The 21,771-nt window shown below is 47.7% G+C and overlaps 3 protein-coding genes across 3 annotated transcripts; 1 reads left to right on the top strand and 2 right to left on the bottom strand.

The window, feature by feature from the left end:
- Nucleotides 1-1,832: 1,832 nt before the first annotated feature.
- On the bottom strand, nucleotides 1,833-3,795 carry LOC135808723 (uncharacterized). The gene has a single exon (XM_065321948.1). The coding sequence runs from the start codon at nucleotides 3,730-3,732 to the stop codon at nucleotides 2,065-2,067; it is 1,668 nt and encodes a 555-aa protein (XP_065178020.1). The 5' UTR covers nucleotides 3,733-3,795; the 3' UTR covers nucleotides 1,833-2,064.
- A 6,817-nt stretch (nucleotides 3,796-10,612) lies between these two features.
- Nucleotides 10,613-18,765, top strand: LOC135808722 (agrin-like). The gene is made up of 4 exons (XM_065321947.1): nucleotides 10,613-11,209; nucleotides 15,185-15,583; nucleotides 16,097-16,203; nucleotides 17,932-18,765. The coding sequence occupies exons 1-4, from the start codon at nucleotides 11,140-11,142 to the stop codon at nucleotides 18,037-18,039; spliced, it is 684 nt and encodes a 227-aa protein (XP_065178019.1). The 5' UTR covers nucleotides 10,613-11,139; the 3' UTR covers nucleotides 18,040-18,765.
- Nucleotides 18,766-19,193: 428 nt separating this feature from the next.
- On the bottom strand, nucleotides 19,194-20,979 carry LOC135808721 (uncharacterized). Its single transcript, XM_065321946.1, has 2 exons — nucleotides 20,112-20,979; nucleotides 19,194-19,865 (listed from the first exon to the last, which is right to left on the bottom strand). Exons 1-2 carry the CDS (start codon nucleotides 20,850-20,852, stop codon nucleotides 19,656-19,658), a joined length of 951 nt encoding a protein of 316 aa, XP_065178018.1. The 5' UTR covers nucleotides 20,853-20,979; the 3' UTR covers nucleotides 19,194-19,655.
- Between the last annotated feature and the right edge of the window lie 792 nt (nucleotides 20,980-21,771).

Genomic DNA, 21,771 nt, shown 5'->3' with positions numbered 1-21,771 from the left:
TAGTAGTTACGATAGTACGGAGGATTAGCAAGACGAAATTCGCGCTCGCGTTCGCTCTCCAAGGAAAGTCGAACTCAGTGACGGAATTGGCGTTATGAGAAGGATTAGCAAACAGCACATGCATGACGTTGACACGACGTTGACATGGCGTACATAATTGTGTAACAGACAGTACAGCGTGGTAAATTTATGACTGCCCTGACACGAATCCGCGATTCGTGTTCCGACTACTTTTCCGAGCGAAAAATGCGAAAGTTCGCAAGGGACCGGCGGATTCTGCTCGAAAAGGTGGCAGATTCTGCTCGAAAAGCAGTGAAATTGGCAGAACCATACAAACCTTATGGCGGGCAATTCCTCGAATTCTGCTCCATTTTTTTATCCACATACCAAACATGCATGAAACTTACCAGAAAAAGTACCGAATTCTGCCAATTTTTCTGCCGGCAGAATCCGCCGGACCCTAAATCCAGTTCGGGAACTGAAAAATGCTTGCGAACGCGAACGCGAATTTCGTCTTGCTAATCCTCCGTAATGACTTACATGTATACCAAGAGGGTGTTATGGACTCTTGCTTTATATAGGTTAGTGCATGGCAGGGAGGGCCTTATGGCTTGTTAGTGCCCGACAGGTTAGCCTGAGGGCCGTAGGCCCGAGGGCTACCCTGAAGGGCACAAACAAGCCATAAGACCCTCCCTGCCATGCACTAACTATTTTAGAACGAGGTTACATGCATTATCTCACTTCCATTATGCTTGTGTACCGTTATATTGGGTAGTTTTGTCGTTTGTGTGCAGAGAGACTTGGTGTGACGGTATGAAAGAATATTTTCTTCTGGTAAGTTATGGTAACTCAGCACCACTTAGGACTACTAAAAGTAGAATAGAAGCAAATGAAATGCTGGGCTCTTATTGCGAGCTGCATTCTTATTCATAGCTTGTGGAGCTATTTAGGGGCTTTGACAGCCCCTTGTCGATACCTCTAATGACTTTGATCTTCGGCTTCCGCAAGCTGTTGACAAAGGAAATTCGTACATATTAAAGAATACGGGAGGCAAACCGTACACACTTCTGAAATGAATAGCTTTTAGTAGTACACCGTACATTTATGCAGAGTTCATTATCTGCACCGTACTATAATGCATACAGGAAGTTGTACGCACCCGGTTAGATCAAGAGTAGTAAAATAACGATTGAGCGGGCTTTAAACTCTGATAGGCCCTTGGCGGGAATGTAGCTGATTGGTCGTTTCCTGGACAACGAGACAGACCTCGTTCTTATGCTTTTCATTGGGCAGTTTTGCCAGTGAACAATAAAGATTTCAAACAACAACAACAACGACAACGACGACGGCGTCGGTGGCAGCAGCAGCAGCAGCAACAACAACAACAACAACAACTTATTGGCCACAGGCCATCGTGAGAATAAAATATTTCAAAACAACAACAACAACAGCAACAGTTTCTCTTATTGGCCACAGGCCATCGTGAGAATAAAAGATTTTCAACAGCAGCAGCAGCAACAACAAGAACACCCCGACCACCACCAACAACAACAACCGTTGAAGAAGACAGAAGGTGTGTGCATGTGCATGGTATATGGCATATGGAGTGTGTCACTACGGTATTGAATTGACCGTACAACTCTTTGTCCCAGGTACCCCGTGAATCGATAAAATGCACTGGTTTGGGCTGTAAATTTCGGAAAAAATCAGAGGAGCCACACCAACCCACGAGTGAATTGTACTTCAGGTGGGTGATTGTACCACCCTGAAATACCTTCCGACGCCCCTGTGGAAACGCAGCAATACTCGGTAGCCTTTTCACTTCGATAGGCAGAAGTACAAAGACACTTTATTGCACAATGGGTGAGCTGCGTTTCAGAGAAGACTGGTCCGATGGAGAAAATAGATTGAAAAGAAGAGAACTACAATTAGCATAATGGTGAAACGTTCAAAGGTTCTAATAATTACCATTTCTTTCAAAAAATGTTTTAGAGCACCGCACAGAAAGTCTAGACACTCTGTTACTGTCACTAGCTACCTACCTACACTATACAGTGTATGATGCTATACATGAACACCAAATGTCCGGAAGGCAGAGCGCAGCATATCCAGTGCACGGCGTGGCTGAATAGCAGGCACCATATGCCCAGCACCGTGCACCGTGGCAAAGGTGAAGTTCCCATAGTTGTAGACGTTGCGGTAGCCGCCCACTTGGGTGGTGACACCATCTTGCCACGGCGCCCAGGCTTCTGTCTCTATCAACTGACCGTTCGCCACCATCTTGCCTATCCAGTTACGGGTGCCGTGCGTCGGGACGACGGAGTCCGTGTCGCCGGAATAGATGAACACTTTAACACCGCGCTGCATAAGGCCAACATGCACCGGGACCATGGAGCGTAAGAAGTCCACGTGAGACCAAGCCCCGTTGATTTCCATGTTGCATTCAGACCAAGTGGTGGGCTTGGCGTGCAGTGCTTTCTGAACCTCTGGCCGATTCAAGTACTTGATTGCCCACTGCTCGACACATGGGTCAGGGCGGGGATCAGCTGATGCAGTTGGCTCTTTCAGTGTCTTGGGAGCAAGCACATGCGAGCTGATGGCCGAAGCTGCTTCTGCTAACCAACCAAATATGGACGAGAGTGGAGAGGCTGTCTGAGTGTGTGTAGCACGCTCGGCATGAACCGTCGCATCGGCTTGCTGTCTATGCTTCAACATCTGTGCATGGCGCGCACCTCTCACCACTTTCCTGGCAAAGACGTTCAGCGGAGCGCTGGACCGTCCCAGTTTCCTAAGGAAGGCCTCGCGTCCTGTCACCGCCTTGCTCGTGCACACCGGCTGATAAATACTATACGCCTGGATGTTGCCAATTTCTTGATATGCCTGGCCTTGCGCTTCCTCGCACCTGGTTCTATCATACAGTGATACACTCGATGCCGCACTTCTCTTTGTTATATGCCTGTTGACACCACTGCTCTCCACCAGTATCATGTTGGAAAGGTTGCAGTGTTGGATCAGGTCATGGCCAGTGCGCGCTGTAATCAGGTTATATCCCAGCCAGGTTTGAACCATGCCAAGGTTATCAGCTTCTGGCAGGGTCCATGCATTGCCAACCACAATGCCCTGAAGGTTGATGTGACGCCTCGGCGAGGCAGTCTTGGCGTTGTACTCTAGAATGGCCTTCGCTGTTGTGGGCACATAGTGACCACCATACGACTCGCCTGATATGAAGAATTTGCGGCCGGAGAACTGGGGATAAGCCTCGAAAAACTGCACGAGAAAGTCAACAATGTCGTGGGCAGCTCTGCCATCAGTGACACCGATGTAGTCCTTGGTGACATTGGAGTAGGAGAATCCAACACCACTGGGAGATTCAAGGTAGATCACGTTGGCCAGCTTGTTCCAGGAGAATTCGTTCAGGCGAAGCGTGGCGTCTTCTTGTGCGACAAACGGACCATTCTCCGTGAGCAAGCCTGCAAGGGAGGAACATCCTGGACCACCGTTCAACCACAGCATCAGAGGCTCGTCACCTTGCTTGCTCTGCGTCTCCACAAACCAATAAAACAGTGCTCGACGATCCGTCTCTCCGACGCTCGCGTACCCACTGTACTGGTCGAATTTCAGAAATCTTGGTGCGCCAGGAAGGTGTGTGATTTTATCCGACTTCTGAGAAAGGCTGTAGGCACCACCAAGGACGCCAGCCACCACCAGCAAAGGCAAAGAAAGGAGCGGCATCCTGCTGCTGGTGTTTTCAAACAAACACTACACTTGCAGAAGCCGGTAGTTGAGTACTACAAGTAGTATCAAGAGTACATACAGGTTTATGTACTCTTGGTAGTATGCCCTGATCCCGTTGATCCCGTTGAGTAACGAAAACCACAAACAGCAAATCTGGAAGTGTTTCCTTTGACCAAGAAGTATGACTCGACTGTACTACGCATTGCATCATATTTTGTTGAAAAAGCATCATAATCATTTTTCGTTACGTCATTCGCTTTTTTTCTTCTTCTCTACAATAATTATGACCAAAGTACAGATCAGCAGAGTACGAGTCTCGAGTCGTATATACAGAAGCCTTGCTTGGTAGTTTAACATGAGTCTCTCGTAGTAGTCTACGACTCGTACTCTTGACTCGTCGATCGTAGACCTACTCGATACGAACGTCCCGTTGTCGTTGATGAGTAGATCTACGACTGTAGTATACGAGCGACTCGTGCACATTTTTTTTACTATTACTATTATCAAATTTACTAGAAAACACAGCCCTACTATTACCAAGAGTATTTAACCCCCCCCCCCCCCCCCAGGGGGTTATAATTATACTCTTGCTATTACTAATAATCAGGGGAAGAGCTAGAAGGCAACTGAAATGACACTGGACAACAAGACAAAGGGGAGTAGGGGCGATGTGCCGATGTGGTTGGCGAGGCTCATCCGACCGGAGGCCGGTCTCGGAATCATAGCCTACGACCAGGCATCGATAGGAATGCAGCTAGGGAGGGAGGGAGATCAAGTGAGAAAGAGAAAGAGAAAGAGAAAGAGAAAGAAAGAAAGAAAGAGAGAGAGAGAGAGAGAGAGAGAGAGAGAGAGAGAGAGAGAGAGAGAGAGAGAGAGAGAGAGAGAGAGAGAGAGAGAGAGAGAGAGAGAGAGAGAGAGAGAGAGAGAGAGAGAGAGAGAGAGAGAGAGAGAGAGAGAGAGAGAGAGAGAGAGAGAGAGAGAGAGAGAGAGAGAGAGAGAGAGAGAGAGAGAGAGAGAGAGAGAGAGAGAGAGAGAGCCACGAGAGAGACTGAGAAATAAAATGAAATAGAACAAGAAAGAAATGATGGACGAGGGAAGTTACTCATTGACGGGTGACATAGCCTCAACGAAAGCTTCACAGAGACAATGACAAAAGACAAAGACAACAAAAGAGTACAGTAATAGGTGCTGCAAGAGCTGTGCTGGTCAGGCGCAGTGCTTTCCTCCGACCATTTCGGTCTCGGAATCAACATGTAATGGACTGTGCGGGCCAAGGGGGTATACTATGAATGACAGTCTTTAAAATTATAAGAGCATCCGAAAATACAACGGAAAATGGGAAAGAGAAGAGTGGTCCCCGGCTCTATAATCCGGCACCATTTGTACTACGGAGATTCTGCTGGATTAGGAAAGGTGCTGAAATCTGATATACTGGTGCACTGTACATGAATTATGAAGAGGATATTTGGGACCGTACCGTGTCCGACGCCGGCGCACCTATAACCTGTCTTGTCTTCGTCTTCCGTTGTCTTCACGCTCTCACCAGACCACTGTTCGTTTTTTTTTAGGCAAGTTCGCAATTCTACACACCTGCCTAGTTAGTACCTATTGCCCCCGATCTGGTCGACCATGCACCACACCTATGTCCAGCTATACAACGAGATGAGGATGGTCATTGTCAGTTTCTGAGCTTGTACGATCGTCCATTCGCTTCCGAGGTGCCATTCAGTGGAATGCGTTGACTCCTGATGTTCGCCTCGCTGTGTGCCGAAAAGATGAATTCAAGCGCAGGGTCTGAATTTCACATCTATGTAAATTCATGTATCGTTCTGTGTCACAAGGCCGCATCCAAGATTCAAGCAACAATACATTTCAAGTATTATCCAGTACAATAGCCCAGTTCTTATTATGAACATGATTGTACATAGATCGTTGGTAAAGGACCACTTTCATAGGTGCTATCTTCTTCCCTTTCACTTTCATTCCTCAAATATGTTAGTTCTCTTGGTCAGGTTTCTTTTCTTCTTCCTTTTTCTCTTCTTCTTTCAAATCCAGCATCATGTTTCCAGTGTTCTTTTCTTTCTTTGCATCATCATTTCATGTGGTCAATAAAAACACGCTTCCCAGTACCAAGAGTATAATAGTACTCTTGGTAGTACATGTACCTCTACGTCGACCACTGTGCCACAGCGGCACAGCCGCCTTCAGACCAAAGATGGACTCCAACTCCCTCACGCCAGGAGTCGCTCTGGCACATCTCGGTTTGGTTTTACTGCCGCAGTCCAATGCAGTCAATACCTGCAGACGTCCGTGCTGTCCGCGGCCTTCCTACGATCGCGAATCCGATAGAGACGAGTCGAGTGAGCTGTACTACCGGTACCAAGAGCTAGAGGCGGGCTCGCACCCCAGTTCGTAAGGAAACTTCCCAAGGTCTCGCCCCAAGACGAAGTAAATACGTACTGTACCTCATTATTCTCAACAGCCGACAATTGCCCCTGTAGTCTGTACGTACCAGAGCGCAAATCAATACCATTTCGGAATCCCCATTCCTTCGATGTATGCCCTTCCAGATACGACCACTGAAGGACTGAAGGATGTACATGTACATGTAGATACTAGGTCCGTATCGCACATCAGGCTCTTTAAGAACATAATAACGTGTGAACGTTTCAGTATCACTAGTTCATTTGATGTTGCCTGTTTTTCACCTGGCGATAAGGCTTGAAAGTATGCTGGCGAAACTGAAAACTTTCAAGATGTTATTAAAGAGCCTGACGTGTGTCCTTTTTACGAGTATTATCGCATTCCTGTCTCCGAGGAAACTGTTAACTGTTTTCTAGTGACCACATGGCCTTAGCGGCTCCCACACAATAATAATATTAATAATATTTATGAGTTGAAAAGTGTGACATACAATGTATCCATTGATACGGTACTCAATCTGCGGACAGAACTGTTTCGTCCTTTTAAAATATACTTGTAAAAGTGACGATAATAAAACTTTAAAGAAAAGTATAACAAAATTACACTGTGACCTTCAATAGACCGTCGATATTTGCTCAGGATCTGTCCGTCGCCAAGGGTGCAGACAACTCCTGCATGTAAGTACAGTAATATATAATACATATACATGCATACACGTAACCTGGGTTGCACAACTTGAGATCATGCAAAATACGCGGCTTGAAAGCTAAAGACATGACTCATGAGCTCCTGAGTTCTTCTTGGAAAGGTAAACCAAAAGGTTAAAAATTGTATTTCGCGCCGGGTTACATGACTTCTCTGATTTGTATTGTGGTCGATGAAGTCATAGAAGCCATTTAGGTCACAAAACGACACGACCAAATAATTATGGCTTCGTTTGGGAGTACACGAGGCTATTGTGTAGCGGCTATCTGAGCGATTACCCAGCACATTATATTTTACCAGGAGTGCATATATGTACCGGTAACCCGGGGCCTTTACATCTTCCATAACAAGCACCTCCAGCCCTGATCTGAGACTACAAAGGAACAATTCGACTCCATGTCTCGATTGCTGATTTTTGTAACTGAAAAATGAGAACGAGTTTGTGTTACCAGTGTGATGTGGTCTAAACTTAGTTTCGTGACGTGACCTCGCCCTTGAACTTTTCTTCCGATCGCTGCGTTCTTTGTGGCGTCTGGATGTCGCACCGTACCGCACTGGGGAAAGTGAGTCGGATGTACCAGTAACTACAACAAGGCTGAGGGTGTTGCTGTTACGAATGTGCAGATGAGACTGTCTGTTGAAATACTCTCTGCAGGACAGACGCATTGCATCCTTGCATGGCGTGATGAGCGTTTCCCCCTGTCTCCGTTCCCACTCGCCGTGCAACGAAGTCTACCATCTTGTTGCCTGGCTTGTCCGTGGTTTTCTGCTTACCACAACCCTTGAACTCAGTGTATGTAAGGCATTCACAAGTGCCCTAAGCACTGTTCAGCTCTAACGAATAGTCTAAACCATAATAGTTGGATACGGCAACGCTGAAACCACTCGGAACACGTAACCCCTCCAGCGCTCTAGCCCATATCAGAATGATCCGTTTTGTAACGGCGGTGGCGAGAAGAGTGCCAAGTGAGACCCTGCGCTTGTGCGAACGTTAGCAACTTGTAACACGCGACAGATATGGGCAATTCACTGCTGCCAAGTCTAACAACCTAACGCCTGGCGGGTGTTTACATACGTAACACAGTCACGACCCTGGCTCCATGTTTGTTAACGCCTGTTCTGAACTTATCAACAACCTCTGGAGCTGGAGCACACGGCGGCCAGCACTGGTCGTTGCTGAAAAAGGCAAGAGTCTGCCCGAATCAATATGGGTACAACACCTTATGCCATTATAGTATGGTACAGACCTCAGTACAGCGATCTTTGCTCCTTTTCATTGCTATGTTACCTTTTACATTGTAGTGTCATGCATCATCTCTTGGCAGGTGGCTTGCGTCAGATACCCCCCTTCCAGTGTTGGGCCCTTCAACGGCGTACTGTACACCCGACACACGCAGGTCGCTCATTTCCGTTCCGTGTAAGTGGAAGTGACTGTTTCCGCACCTAGCCTGGCAGTGGTTCGCTAGCGACGGAAGTGTCAATGCGACGCCACAGCACCTTGCCACCAGGTCTTACTTGCGTCTCGCACACAAGATGGCATCACTCAGCATGACTCGATACAGGGAATCCTCCGTGTTTTCTTCTTTCCTCTGCCACCCACTCTGCCACAGAAATCTAGTTTGTAAGAACTGCGGACATAGTATCAGGGTGCTGAATTGATCCAAATGTCTAAGTGGAGCGTTCCTCAGCACTTGAAACTTTCCGTTTGTAAAGCGTTGACGAGGCATGTTACAGCTGCCATGTTCTATTTTCCTTCCTCTAAACAATCGCTCCGACCTCTCCTCTCCCTCTCTTCCAGCTCTTCGAAGCCGATCATCCGGTGTCTCAGCCACCGGCCGCTGCAGTGTGAAGTCTATACTGCACCCCGCTGAGCCATTGACTGTCAGGTCGTGCGATAGATCCAGAGTCACATACTTGATGCTCCTCTGCGTTCATCAGGAGTAACTGATTGAAGACGGGTACTATTGGCACGCTCTGTCTACTAGTATGAATCTCTCTCTCTTTTTCTCTTTGACTCTTTAATTTTGAGTCCACTTATACAGGACATGCTGTTCGTGCTGTTCATCCAAGTGTTTTTAGTAGTGTGTATGTGAGAGCGGTGCAGATGAAAGCACGCTGTTCCACAGGGCATCTGTCTGCTCGCTCTAGTCCCGAAACATCTCCCTCTGGCCCATCCGGTCGACATCCTTGCTGCTGGTCGATGCACGAGACATTGGTGAAGCGCAGTCGCCAAATGTGCCTCGCCTCCGCTGCTTTCCCTCGTGCACGTTGTGCTCTGTTTTCCCAGAGCACTTTCGTCTAGAAGGCAATTAATCAACGCCCCTACATTGTAGATCGCAACCGAAAGCCCATTAAGGCTGGCCGAATACTCGGGCCTGGGCAAGACCAAAAGGATTATAAGCGAACATGTCACACATTTTTCTTTGGATGGAATTGACAGATCTGTAACCCAGCATTCCTGGCGAGCTCTTGCAGCTCTAGCAATCCAGGATGGAGTGTGTCTACATTGGTCTATGACCCACCACTCGCCATCTAGTCAGCCTGTTGTGACGCGAATATCGGCAAGCTCAAAGCCACGCTGAACTACGAGTCGTACACAAGCAGGATAGACTGGAGACAGCGCTAGCAGCTGCGTGCCAGCTATTCGCACCCTGTACGCGTACGGCTGTAGTATTGACAGAGACAGCTAGGGTCAGGGCATACATGTACCTACATGTACATGCACCCATGCCATGGGTAATCCATGTGTCAAGTCGTATACCCGCCGTGTCTTGGTTTGATCGAGTCCCAATTAGATCCTGTGATCCATGCCTTCAAAAGTGCCTCCATGTCGCTAACAGTGCTCTCACAGTCTCAGTACCAGTATTAGAACTCACCCGCGCACAGTATTGTGGTAACAAGGAGAAGCGGTTCATCCTACTCAACAACTACGCTTCGAGTGACTAGGACCGCATCCTTGCTGGCGCCATTGCATTTCGGGGCTTTCAAGTGCTCGTCGCGCGATGCCACAGAGCATTTCGAAAGCGGAGGTCGGGACGGACATGAACATGATAACCTCCGCGAGTTTGTGCGTAGAGTAAAGACAGTGCAGGTTCTTGTCACGTGACTTCCATACATGGAGATCTGAATAGCTAGCTTGCCTATACATAGTAGCTACAACGTAAGAATGCTGAGATGTTTTCAGATTGAAAGGATCAGTACGGACTGTTCAGTGTTCACCCTTCTAACTAAGGGCACTACAAAAAATGCAGTCCATTGACCATATCAAGTCAACCAGCAGTCCGTGTGCAATGAAATGATCAAGGCTTCCACCTCCGCTGACTGTACGTGTCTTATGTAATCTCAGCATACACGGACGGTGATCCCGAGGCGTCTCCGTCGGCTCGTCGACCTCGATTATGAACCACCGCCTAACGTACTCATGATGCATTTCCCTTGGTCGAGAACTACAACACCAGTGTAGCAGCGTCTAATATAGTTTTGTAGTAGCTGCGGGAACAATCCTACTGGCGTACTGCTTGCAGACGGGCATTGGGAGTCTCGGTATCCACGCCACTGCAGATTGTCTACTGCAAACCTTCTCACAGTGCATTGCTGCAATATACATGAACTGTTGTCCAGGATGACCTGATTTGAAGCGCGAGCCCACCCACCGTCATGTACGTCACCAACACCATCTACATGTGTACATTGCAAGCCCGCAGAGTGCAGTACTAAACGATACTCGATAGCAGGAGGGACTATTGAGTATCGTATGCGTCGTGTGTGATAGATAAGCTGGACGTTCAACTCGCACTTGCCATCGTCTCATGTTTGTCACTCCGAGCAACGCTGCTATACTGACAGCCAATCAACGCTAGCTGGTTGCGTGTCGTCGCATGGCACAGGCTGGTCATCCCTGTGACTCCGGCAAAGCCACTAGACTGTCAGCGATTCGACACAAGGCACAAGTTCTGGCACATGCACTTTCGCCTTTCGCTGCCACCATCGCCACTGCACTACCGTCAACACGGGCTATGCTAGTGAAAGGTTGTCCTAAGCTACAAGTAGCATAGCTGACCAGCACTAACGTCAAGAAAAGGGAGCGCATTTCACTTCTGAAGTTCATTACACGCTCTGCTGCCTGAAGGAGGTTTCAGCTCGGCTAGCTCTGCGGTGAAGACCATTCCGTGGGCATATTGACTTGTAGGTCGTGCCCTCCTGATTCCTATCCCGCGTCACGGTTTAGAGGTGTCTTCTTATAAGTGGTTAGTGTCTGCGCCTGAGGAATTCACGATGAAGAAGGCAAGCATTGGGTATTGTGCCTTGGTCTGCTTAGTACCTATCGTCATATTGGCATGGTCAGGTAAGAACTACTGTACTTCGTGAGATTCGTTTACTATAAGTATAAGGAACATAATCATTGCATTGTCCACTATCCTATATTCTTTATAGTCTGCTATTTCATGCACATGTGTGATACTTTAAAAGGACAAGGTGTGAATTATTTTGGATATGCATGAATGCTGCCTACATCCGCGTATGATGTGCCATACTCCCATGGCCATGGTCATAGTCACGTGGATATACAATACATGTAGTACATGACTGTACTAGTCTTGCAGCTATTAATAGTATTATGATTTTACTGGTGTAGTGTGAACGCACTTGTAGTTCTCCTGCAGTATGCGGTTACAGATAGCCTGACTGATGTCGCCTGCATGAGTGTACTGTAAAGCAAACGTTCAAACAAGCTACGAGTTCCTCGTAAACCTTCTAATCCGATCATGTTGAGACGCTCCATGCCTTCTACGTTCTAGCTCAGGTACTACTCGAGCCATAGATCACCGAGGTCTAAATCAGTAAATGGTTGTCTACTACAGTTCGCGGGGAGGTGTTTTGGGAAATGAATCGATCACAAACTGATCATCTTCGGGCTCCAAAATAACTCTGTCGTCCACGACTATCTCAGGTTTCTTCGGGCAAGAACTGACAAAAGATACTTCAGACAGTCACACTTTACGACGCCGGCGCTGAACATTAGTGCTGAAGGGTCACCGGTACCTTGCCCTTCACACTGCGCTCCTTATCTAGATGATATGCGGCACAGCACGTGGCGAGTCAGAGACCACGGGTATATGCAACGAAGGCTGGACGTTGCAAGATCACTGCAAGCAGAGCTAGAGTTAGTGCAGTGAACTAGAAAACAGACCATCTTTACCCAGGGCTTTCTTATTCAGTTATTCAACTTATTGACCTATCGTGGAAAGCCGATCGATGGAAGCCTGCAGCGGAGTGAGTGCATGATAGCTGGAACATGCAGAGCAGACAGAGACCTAGCCGGCTTGGATGATGGCACTGACACCATCATGGTTATGCGCTGTACCTCGTTATATTGCTTTTACCACACCCTTGGGCGGGAGATAACATACAATATGTACATCATGCGAGTGTCGGATGTGTCAGAGCTCTACAACATGCCGTGTGGGGAGTATTATTTGGATGCGCATGTAGAGCTGCGACGAACTAGCACACTAAACTCACCCTGCTGCGCAGTGAGCATGAACAAAATGCCGTCGACGATCACCATGATCACGATGTGGCAATGCCGCATGATGCTTACTAGTGCTTCAGAGATGTATCGATATGGATCGCATTGTGTGTGGTCGTGAGGATCTTTGCAGAGTCAGTACAGCGCGTCCTGTTTGAAGGTTCCTCCCGAGACCCGAGCTAGCCCAAGAAAGAGCACATGCACAACGTTATGTCTTATGCTACGCGTTACTGTGTTCCTGTCTAACACAACCTTACTGCCTGCTGATACGTTTATTCTAAACGGTCTTCTGCGGTTCTACATGATAACACCGCGCAGCCATGTCCACCCTGATACTGTGATCATGCAAGGAGAAAGCACGGAGGCAGCACGCAGGCATACCGGCAGATACTGTAGGTAATGCACCGCACGGGTTTCTTCGTTTCCGGCAATTTGCTCCTTGGCAGGCAAGACATGCAGCCCGCCTCTCTTCTGCACCTTTCCTTCGGTCGCTCTGGAACGCGCAGCATGCAGCGGACGGCATAACTACATAATCAGTATTAATTTATGTCCGTCGTGTGTCGCCCCTAAATATTGCCCACAGCTGTGAGTGAAAAGCTGACAGATTCCGTATGGAGAGACTCAGCTGATTGCAGTAAGTTAGTTACATTTGCGTAGACGAATGAATGAAACGGACTGCCTCACCTCTCGCGTGGGGTCAGTCACAGGCTGTGACCTGTATCTGTGAGGTGTCTTGCACGAGAAATCCGAGGCTGTGCTGAGCACGAGCACGGCTAGATCTTACTCATGAAAGCAGTGTTGCAGGAGACATGTCATCGTCGCCCAGGCGGCCATTATATCCAACGTGTTCGTGCCCGCGAGGTGGAGGGAAACTTGACTGGCAGTCGAGACGACTTGGGTGGTATTCTTGGGCCGTAGATTCTACCAAGGAAGTTATTCAGTAGCGAGGAAATGACATGGATCGACATGTTGGGTAACACGAAAATGGCTGGTTGTTGTAGTCGTAGATGAGATCCTCTAGCCGGTTGCTCCACCAGATCCGTACCTGTACGAGGCGTACTGACTGTAGTCTGTCAAAGTAATAAACTCTGGCACTGAAATAGAGGAACGACTTACGTACATGTATCTCGACAGTCTGACAATGTATGTGTGTTTTTTCAAACGTACACTGAATGCCATGAAATACCACAGCAATATGACGGCACTGTCACTATCCTCTTCTGCCCAGTTCTGGACACGATTTTGGACGGGTTGTAGATTCCACTGCCAGTCAGCGGCAGAACGCAGCATATCCATAACGGAGACAAGTAACAGCTAGCTGTTGAATGTTCCGTGTGCACACATGAATCTTGTCCCCACTGGACTCCCCAGCGTAGCGGCTGAATAGCTGTAGGCAGTGTGGCCGATGCCCTGTCCTGTCTAGCTGCCTTGCTGCCTATAGCTCCGCCTTGGTGGTCGCGATTTCTCTCAGACCTGTCAATTATGCCTCTCAGCGGGGAGGCGTGTGACCGTCTGCCATGGGCAGCCCTCGCCGTGTGCTGGAGATCATGTCCAGTGTTTCCAAATAGGTCCACGATCCAGTCTAACTACACTTTCCATCCTCTTCCCTGACGTCATGATTTGCTCTAATTGGATGCCAGGTTGCAACTGGTTGGAGAAAAACGAGTTTGGACTGCTCCCAGGAGTTCAGTACAATCACGTTGGATGTTACCTTCCCAGCTCTAGACAGAAAACCTGCTCAGTCACTGGTGTTCCGTAGAACGTTACGTCTTGTCACATGTGATCACCATGATCACAGTGGACCGAACAGCACAGCAATCCTTTATGATCCGTAACTGCTGCTTGATTGGCCCGGGGCAAGAAACAAGCTTGCAAGCCAAAACAGACATGTTCTACCCGCAAGACTCCCACTACCAGTAGTAGTGCGCAATCAATATGTGATGGGGATACTCCCCTGCTTTGAAATTACAACATACCGACAGGTAAATCAGGGTCAATTAGAAAGGTTCTCTGTGTCAGAACAATGAGGAATTGGCCCTATTACTTATTAGTTGCAGTAATTAGCCACCAGACAGAGATCGGAATGATAACTGCATTGAAATACTGTAAAATGTCACCGTGACCATTGATTATGGTACCGTCACGTACTCATGTATAATATCAAGAGTACATAGCACCAGGGGTTATTGTAACAGGAACTCCTCTAATTACCTGCAATTAACCTGGCGGTCTACAAGAATACTCTATTCTATTCTATCGCTAGCGGACGCAGCAGTGTTGAACAAACCACTTTGCATGCCATTACGTCCTCCTGCACAATCACCTGTTACAACGCACGAACAACATTACAGCCACTTTTCCCGTTACCATCATCATTTTGTTCCCGGACCTCCACAGAGGACCGACCCCTGCATTGTGAATTGCTGAAAAACAAGACAAGCAACAAAAGCGGCGACGCTATGAGTCTGACTGTCACACCTACTACAATGTCTATGTGACACTGAAGTGGCCAAGTTGTTTATTGGAGTGTAAGTTACTACTGGTTGACGGTGCACACTTGGTGTCCCTTACCTGTTACCACCTGCAGGGATTAGATACATGTACACAATCCAATTACTGCAACAGAACCCCAGAAAACAGTGGTTAAAGATTATTGAATAACTTACATGTAGTTGGATATCAAAACCATTTTAAACGTCACAAGTTGACCTACATTGTGGCTAGGGAGACGTTTCCCTTTTTCAATAGTCAGTGTCTCATGAAAATAATGTACATATTTACTGCTCACAGGTGCGGTACAATCGGCAGCAACAGACACTGCAGCGGACGTCGACACAGGCGTGGATCGCACGGTGGTTGAAATTCCGCTCAAGTACTATGATCAGAGTGACGAGCACATGTGGACTGACCACTTTGTCGACCAGCTGGTACCCGTTCGGCGTGAGAACACTGCTGTTCACAAGGAAAAGCAGATGGAGAACAAATGCCTGAATGTCACCTGCCACCCAGAGCCCAACTGTGCGGAATATAGGCTAGTGCACGACGAGTGCTGTGCGCGCTGTATGCGTCTGATCCGCCGCTGGAGAACATGTCCTCACTGTGAACCCACCAAGGGTTGCCTGAAGTATGCAGCCGCTAAGCGTGGACAGTGCTGTGCAGAATGCAGCAAACGAAAGAACAGACAACCAGGTAAGTTGCAGCACGCGTCTAATTCTTAACTCGGCACGGCACAAGAAGATTCAGAGCACACACACACACACACACACACACACACACACACACACACACACACACACACACACACACACACAACACGTCTCAGATTGACCGTCTCCCGGCTGATCTGTGAGACAGCACTTTAGCACATACACGACTGTAAAAAAACGGGGAAACATCATCATTGGGAATCCAGGCCATCAGGTACACTAGACGGGAGCAGACATTTCCGTACGGCAAGATGAAGTCCAATCTTGCCCATATTGAGAGGTCAGTTTGATGGCCGCCGTGTACCAAATTGATGAGAGAGCACCCCACCCTGGACCATTCGGCATGATGATTAGTAACACTCTCCTACATAGACACACATCAGACTTGTTCATTTGCAATGGCCGGCCAACAAATGAGAGAATTGCATAGGTAACTTTGTGAATTTAAAAACTTCTGTGTTTCGTGTTCGAACATTGTGCGTGTGCCTGTCTGCAGAGGGTCTGTGTGCCAGCATTCTGTGTCCGCCGCATCGCGTTTGCAGAGAAGTGAAAGGAGAGGCGATGTGCATGTGCAAAGAGCGCTGTCCCAGCTCATACAATCCCGTGAGTACCGCGACCGAGCATTTTGAAGTTTTTGCCGTTGCGTGTATAACGGTGGTGGTGCCTCTCCGTACAATGTGAGCTGTACCGATGGTGACACTGCTGATTCCTAGTACAGGCGTCCTGTTGAATCACTCCCACACGCTTACTAATACTAATAAGACAACCATGCACATAGACAAAAATCTACATGTACATGTACCTCATATGCAATGTGATGCTGGTCCACTCGAAATAATTTTGATTTTAACAAGGTGCCAGTGACAGTACCTTAGCATGCACATCCCTACCCCGCAAAGCGATAAAAAAATACATGGAAGAATAGCATGCCAGTACTGGTACATGTAATGTGCAGCACAAAATCCAGCTCATAACCGGCTTGGGGTCATTAGCTATCCAATCAAAACTGCTCGTCACATACAGGTCAGGAAATCCTTTCTGCGTTTGCACGTTCATCACGACATCAGGCACAGCAGGCGCCTGTCAACAAGTTAGGTCACGCAGCAGGGTGTTTGATCGAAGAGGTACATCAACTACTTAATGACCAATATATCCAATGATGACATCTAAATATAGTGTGACAGAGGATGCACCTGGCCATGTCAGCAAGGGAGCTGTGCTGGTTAAACTTGCCGACTGAGCAAAATGTCACTTTCACACCGGCAGTGAACATGGTACAAGCCCGCTGATCTAATGCACCGCAATAAAAACATAATTGTATGATGAGCGCTGCTTATGACAATTTCTTTCTGCCAGACAAGCTGTACTAAGTGGACAGTAACACATCCGATGGCATTGTCCATGATTGAACATTACAATAAACTTGCGGATGCCAAAAGCATGGGTGTCAGGGTCAGTCTCATTGCACCCATACAGGCGCCAAGAAATCATAACGCATCCGCTGCAACACTAACCAGGACAAGTTGTGTACCACGTCCATTCCCAACGGCGCAAAAGATAGGGATGGTGACTGGGAAGTAAAGAATTGTGCGCCCACTTGGGTTGTAACCGGCCCAAAACAGAAGAGAGGCACAGAGCTCGCACACGGTTGCACAAACTTGTATCACATGCCTGCAAGAAGTCTGCAGAAAGAGTCACAAACTGCATACTCTGGGTTTCATGCACTCTTGCCATTAGGCCACCCTTTCTTTTTTCGTTGTTTAACGTCCGCGCCCGCGTACCTTTTTGCCTCCGACCGGAAAAAAGAAAAAGAAAGTAGTAGTACCAATAATATGCGAAGTTGTAAATACATGATTGTGTAGTTTCACAGTGTGCCGATCATGACCTTAAACTTATAATCTTGCCTCCCGGGCATGCCTTTGTCTTGTGTTCTTTTTCTTTTTTTGTTGGCTTTTAAATATCGTACGGTGTGTGTCCTAGTAAAAATCCAGATGTAATGAATTCATGACATGCTAACTCCATGCTATGTACCTGTTTTGTTGGATTCATCAGGCATGTGCTCCAATGTACCATCAAAGAGTGTTGTTCTATGCCTGCAAGTGCCGTTAGACCCAGAAATATTGTATATATCACATGCTTTACTGGTCAAAATGTTTGATTGGGGTTTCCAGTTTTTGGAATGGGCTTTTGTTTTTTTTCGCCCTCCCGCGTACCTTTTCGCGGAAAAAAGGACGTTAAACAATGAATTAACAAAGGGTGGCCTTACCATATAAAACTGAATGTTCTTCACCTATACATGTACATGTACACTGTCCTCTTTGCTCTCCTCAGGTGTGTGGCTTCGACGGCATAACATACAAGAACCCGTGCCATCGCAAGCGAGCTGAATGTGCGAGCGGAGCAGCAATACCCATGCGAAGGCGGACGGCTTGTCATTGAAAAGCTGCGTCGGCTCCAACACTGATTATCAGCGTTACCCCCTGCATCACCACACAGGCAACACACAGCAATGTGGCGATGTGGAACAGAGGTAGCGTCGCCACCGCTTCACTGATTTCCGTTCCGTATATTTGCCACGAAATTGTACTCGCGCAGAGCTATATCAGGGATTTTCAATTTAGTGCCCACATGTACAAAAAAAAACAATCGCCAAGAATTGCACCTTGAGTTGGATTGGATGAGTGTCTGCCAACTGTTGAGCTCACCTGTATCACTTTAACTACCTCAGCTACATACTTATTGCCATTTAACTTAACTCGACTGCATATATGACCAGTTAAGCCTGAGCATTGCCCCGCCAGAGTACTAGCAATCAAACAATCTCTCATTGTACAAATCTCACAGCCGACATGCAGATAATCTTGCTCAGCAGCATGTACTGACCCGGTTTATTTTCCACATATTGTGTTTTTAACCTGCGATCGATTCCCATTGATCTATTCAAGATGGCCCTAGGTGTCCCGACTCGAAAATACTCATGAGCAGTGCCCTTTTCTTTTCACTTTGTTGATATTTCTTTCTCTTGACATTGCCATATTTCGCACGCCACCTCAGCCATGGCGCACACATAGCACACACAGCCAACAAATGACTCCTTCTTATAATTATGAAGGAAGTAAAGACCTGCATGTATGTCAAATGAACTTCTCCACCGTGACCGTAGGATACATTGAGTGCGGTGGAAAGATGTATGCCCGCGGCCGGTTAACCCTTTCGCCAACGGGCTATTCATTGCCCTGTTCATGCACGCAAGTCGGCACATCATTCACTACAATCACTCAGCAGGGCCAACTACATGTAACGTTTAATACATGTAAAATCAATGCAAATAACCTACTTTGAAGTACTCTAAGGGCCTTGGTCCAGAAATGGAAATTTTAAAAACATTTTCCAAATAATTATTATATTAAGAAAGGGTTTGCTCCCCACACCGGAGCTCGCGCTATTCCGCCGACTCTACTTGACACTTGACTGATTCACGACTGCCATCCAGAGCACACGAGAAGTCCATCGATCCTGAATCAGTCAAGTGTCAAGTAGAGTCGGCGGAATAGCGCGAGCTCCGGTGTGGGGAGCAAACCCTTTCTTACAAATCATCGCCGAAGTCGCAACCACTACTTCGAATTACTATATTTTTAAAATAAAAGCAAAAAAATTTAAAACTCACCTCAGTCAATCCTCATAAGAGTGACGGTGAGTGAAAGAGAATGCTACCCAAGTCAAACGAAACTAAAGTTCTAGAACGATAGGGAAGGAGCTAAGCTCATCGAAAATCTAAAGCTCCAATCGCCGAGAATCGGTGAGCTCACCAGGCTAAACAAATATCCAATGTGAAGTCGGCAGTTGGAGACATTCGCAGCTGTCTAGGCTTGCGTATGCCGCCGTACAGTCATGCTGCACACCCCTCCACTTCCTATAAAATGTCTTAGACCTGATCCAATGGCATTCTATGCAAGAGTATCGAACCCGGCCCTCTCTCGACAAGATTTTCAGACCGGGATGTCATGCGGCAAAGAAGCGGCCAGTGTCACAGAGCCCAAGAGCCAGGATAAATCTTACTGCAGTGCAGCCAGTAGGTCAGCGGCAGCGGGACGGTCGCGCGTCGACTTCTCACTCCGGTGCACCAGCGCCATCTTCTGCGAGGCATTGTCGACAACGAAATCGCCGCCCATCTGGTGTGGATCGTCCTCGTCGTGCATCGGTGGCAACGTACGCCCGGCAGCCTTCTGCTCAGCGTAGTACACCATCATTTCAACACTCCACACCTACAGAACACACAGGTCAGCACAATCATGAATGGCTCAGCAAAAAAAACACCATACACGCTCCGCTACGTACACACGGCCGCATACAAGCAACATGCTGTATGTGCAGCAAATCCAGGCACAAGCGAACACTACAAACACACAAATTGTGCATTGAAATACATGTAGCGATAGGGGTAAAGTTTCTCTACACGACCTCTCCAACTCGCAACGTACGAAGTCATAAATTTTCACAAAAAATAGTACCTTGGCAATCGACTTTGGCAAGCCAAAAGCCGAGTACAGAGTTCGGGATGGGTCCATAAGCATGCGGAAAGGCGAACGTGTGTCGTCAACCCACTGTCTAGCGCCATCCACTGGACTGAAGGACACAGTCACCACATTGCACTGAGCGGCAGCAAAGCGTTCCTGATGCTGCACAAGCTCGGCGACGTGATCGCGTCACGGCAGTCAAGACAAGTGTCGCAGCATGACGAGCAGGGTGAACCTGCCGTCCGATGCACTGGACACGTCCTCAAGCGACACGCGGCAGTCACCCAACCCAATCCCACTGTGCATACACTGGGTAAGATCTAGTAAGTGGCAGTCAGCAGGCACATCCGTGCCCACGGCAACCATGGCGGCACTTTCCGCTTGTACGTCTTTGCGAAGCTGTTTGTCCACCTCGGCTAGGAACTCATCATATCTGTCCTCGTTCTCCAGGAGCTCGTCCATGGCTTCTCGAATATCATCGTACTTGTATAGCCTCTTTGCTGTATCCAGGAACTCCCTCCTCGTCAGCACACCACAGGCCGTGAATAGCGAGTGGTACAGTTTTATGCATGCCCCAAAGCGGTTCACGTGTTTGTCAGCAAAGGTTCTGGCTCCATCTCGCTGCAGTAGTTGCTTGCCATCGGACAGCAGCGAATCTAGAGCGCCATTCACTGTTTCAACGGAGGTTTTCAGCCGAGCTTCAAGACCAGCTGCTCCACCAGTGAACTCGCTCATTTTTCTTCACTCCATCGGGCGCAGGTCATCCATCTGATCAAACAATCCAGATGGAGAAAGTCAAAGCTGAACAAACACTACCGGTACCGGTATTCAAACACATTCCAAAAAAACACCTGATGACAGAGTGATGCATGTGACATGAAATTATTATTTTTTCATGGGTAGGACTAAAGGGACAAGCTTATCTATTTTTGCGGATTTTCTTTCATAAAAAATAAACGTCACAGGCTGCTCTTCGGAGGTGTCCGCGTCCCAGCGGTCCGGGCAAGCGACCGCATCTCAGTGGGACACTTGTCCGTGGCCTTTGTGCTGGAATCTGTGAGAGAGCCTTTCCAGGGACTACACACCTGGGTACCGGGTCTGGACAAATCCCTGGTGTTGCTCCTTTTTTGTTCCTTTCCTTTTTATTTGTTTTTGCTGAGAAAGAAACGTTGCTGCATGAAAAGCTTTCTGTTCACGCCAGCGCCTTTGGCATTTTCTCTAGTAACATTGCTGGCTGATAATGGTCATTGCTCGTGATGCCAATGGTGAAGAGAAGCTGGGTTTCTTGCCATTTGAAACTTCCTGACTCTGAAAATGTAGCTTGAACTAAGAGCTCCAAGTATCAAGTTTAGTTTTTCGTTGTGCCAGACCTATCGTTAGAAGCTGCAGAGATGAGGAGCAAGGGCCTAGCCTAGGGAGGCGTTGGATTAATGCCAATAATGGTGTTTATGGCCCTGAAGACGCCAGCGGTTTTCACTTGTCAGGAGGACAGCCAAGTAATTAGTTGGAGCAGGCAGATGACAGATTACTTGAGTATTTATAGCAGATCGTCTCAGCACCTCATGGTTACTAGTATCTGACAAATGCCTCTTATTGCTAGTCTGCATTAGAGCATAGCAGAATTGATCATGTCACAAGTAGTTACAAGACTTGA

Source organism: Sycon ciliatum, chromosome 2 (genome assembly GCF_964019385.1).
Source record: "Sycon ciliatum chromosome 2, ocSycCili1.1, whole genome shotgun sequence".
NCBI classification, from domain to species: Eukaryota; Metazoa; Porifera; class Calcarea; order Leucosolenida; family Sycettidae; genus Sycon; species Sycon ciliatum.
Note: the sequence above shows the minus strand (reverse complement) of the source record. Positions and strands in the feature narration are given on the sequence as shown.

Coding starts and splice junctions, on each gene's coding strand:
- LOC135808723 (XM_065321948.1), bottom strand. CDS start 3,732: ATGCCGCTCCTTTCTTTGCCTTTGCTGGTGGTGGCTGGCGTCCTTGGT.
- LOC135808722 (XM_065321947.1), top strand. CDS start 11,140: ATGAAGAAGGCAAGCATTGGGTATTGTGCCTTGGTCTGCTTAGTACCT. Junction 11,210..15,184: donor CGTCATATTGGCATGGTCAG/GTAAGAACTACT, acceptor TACTGCTCACAG/GTGCGGTACAATCGGCAGCA. Junction 15,584..16,096: donor ACGAAAGAACAGACAACCAG/GTAAGTTGCAGC, acceptor GCCTGTCTGCAG/AGGGTCTGTGTGCCAGCATT.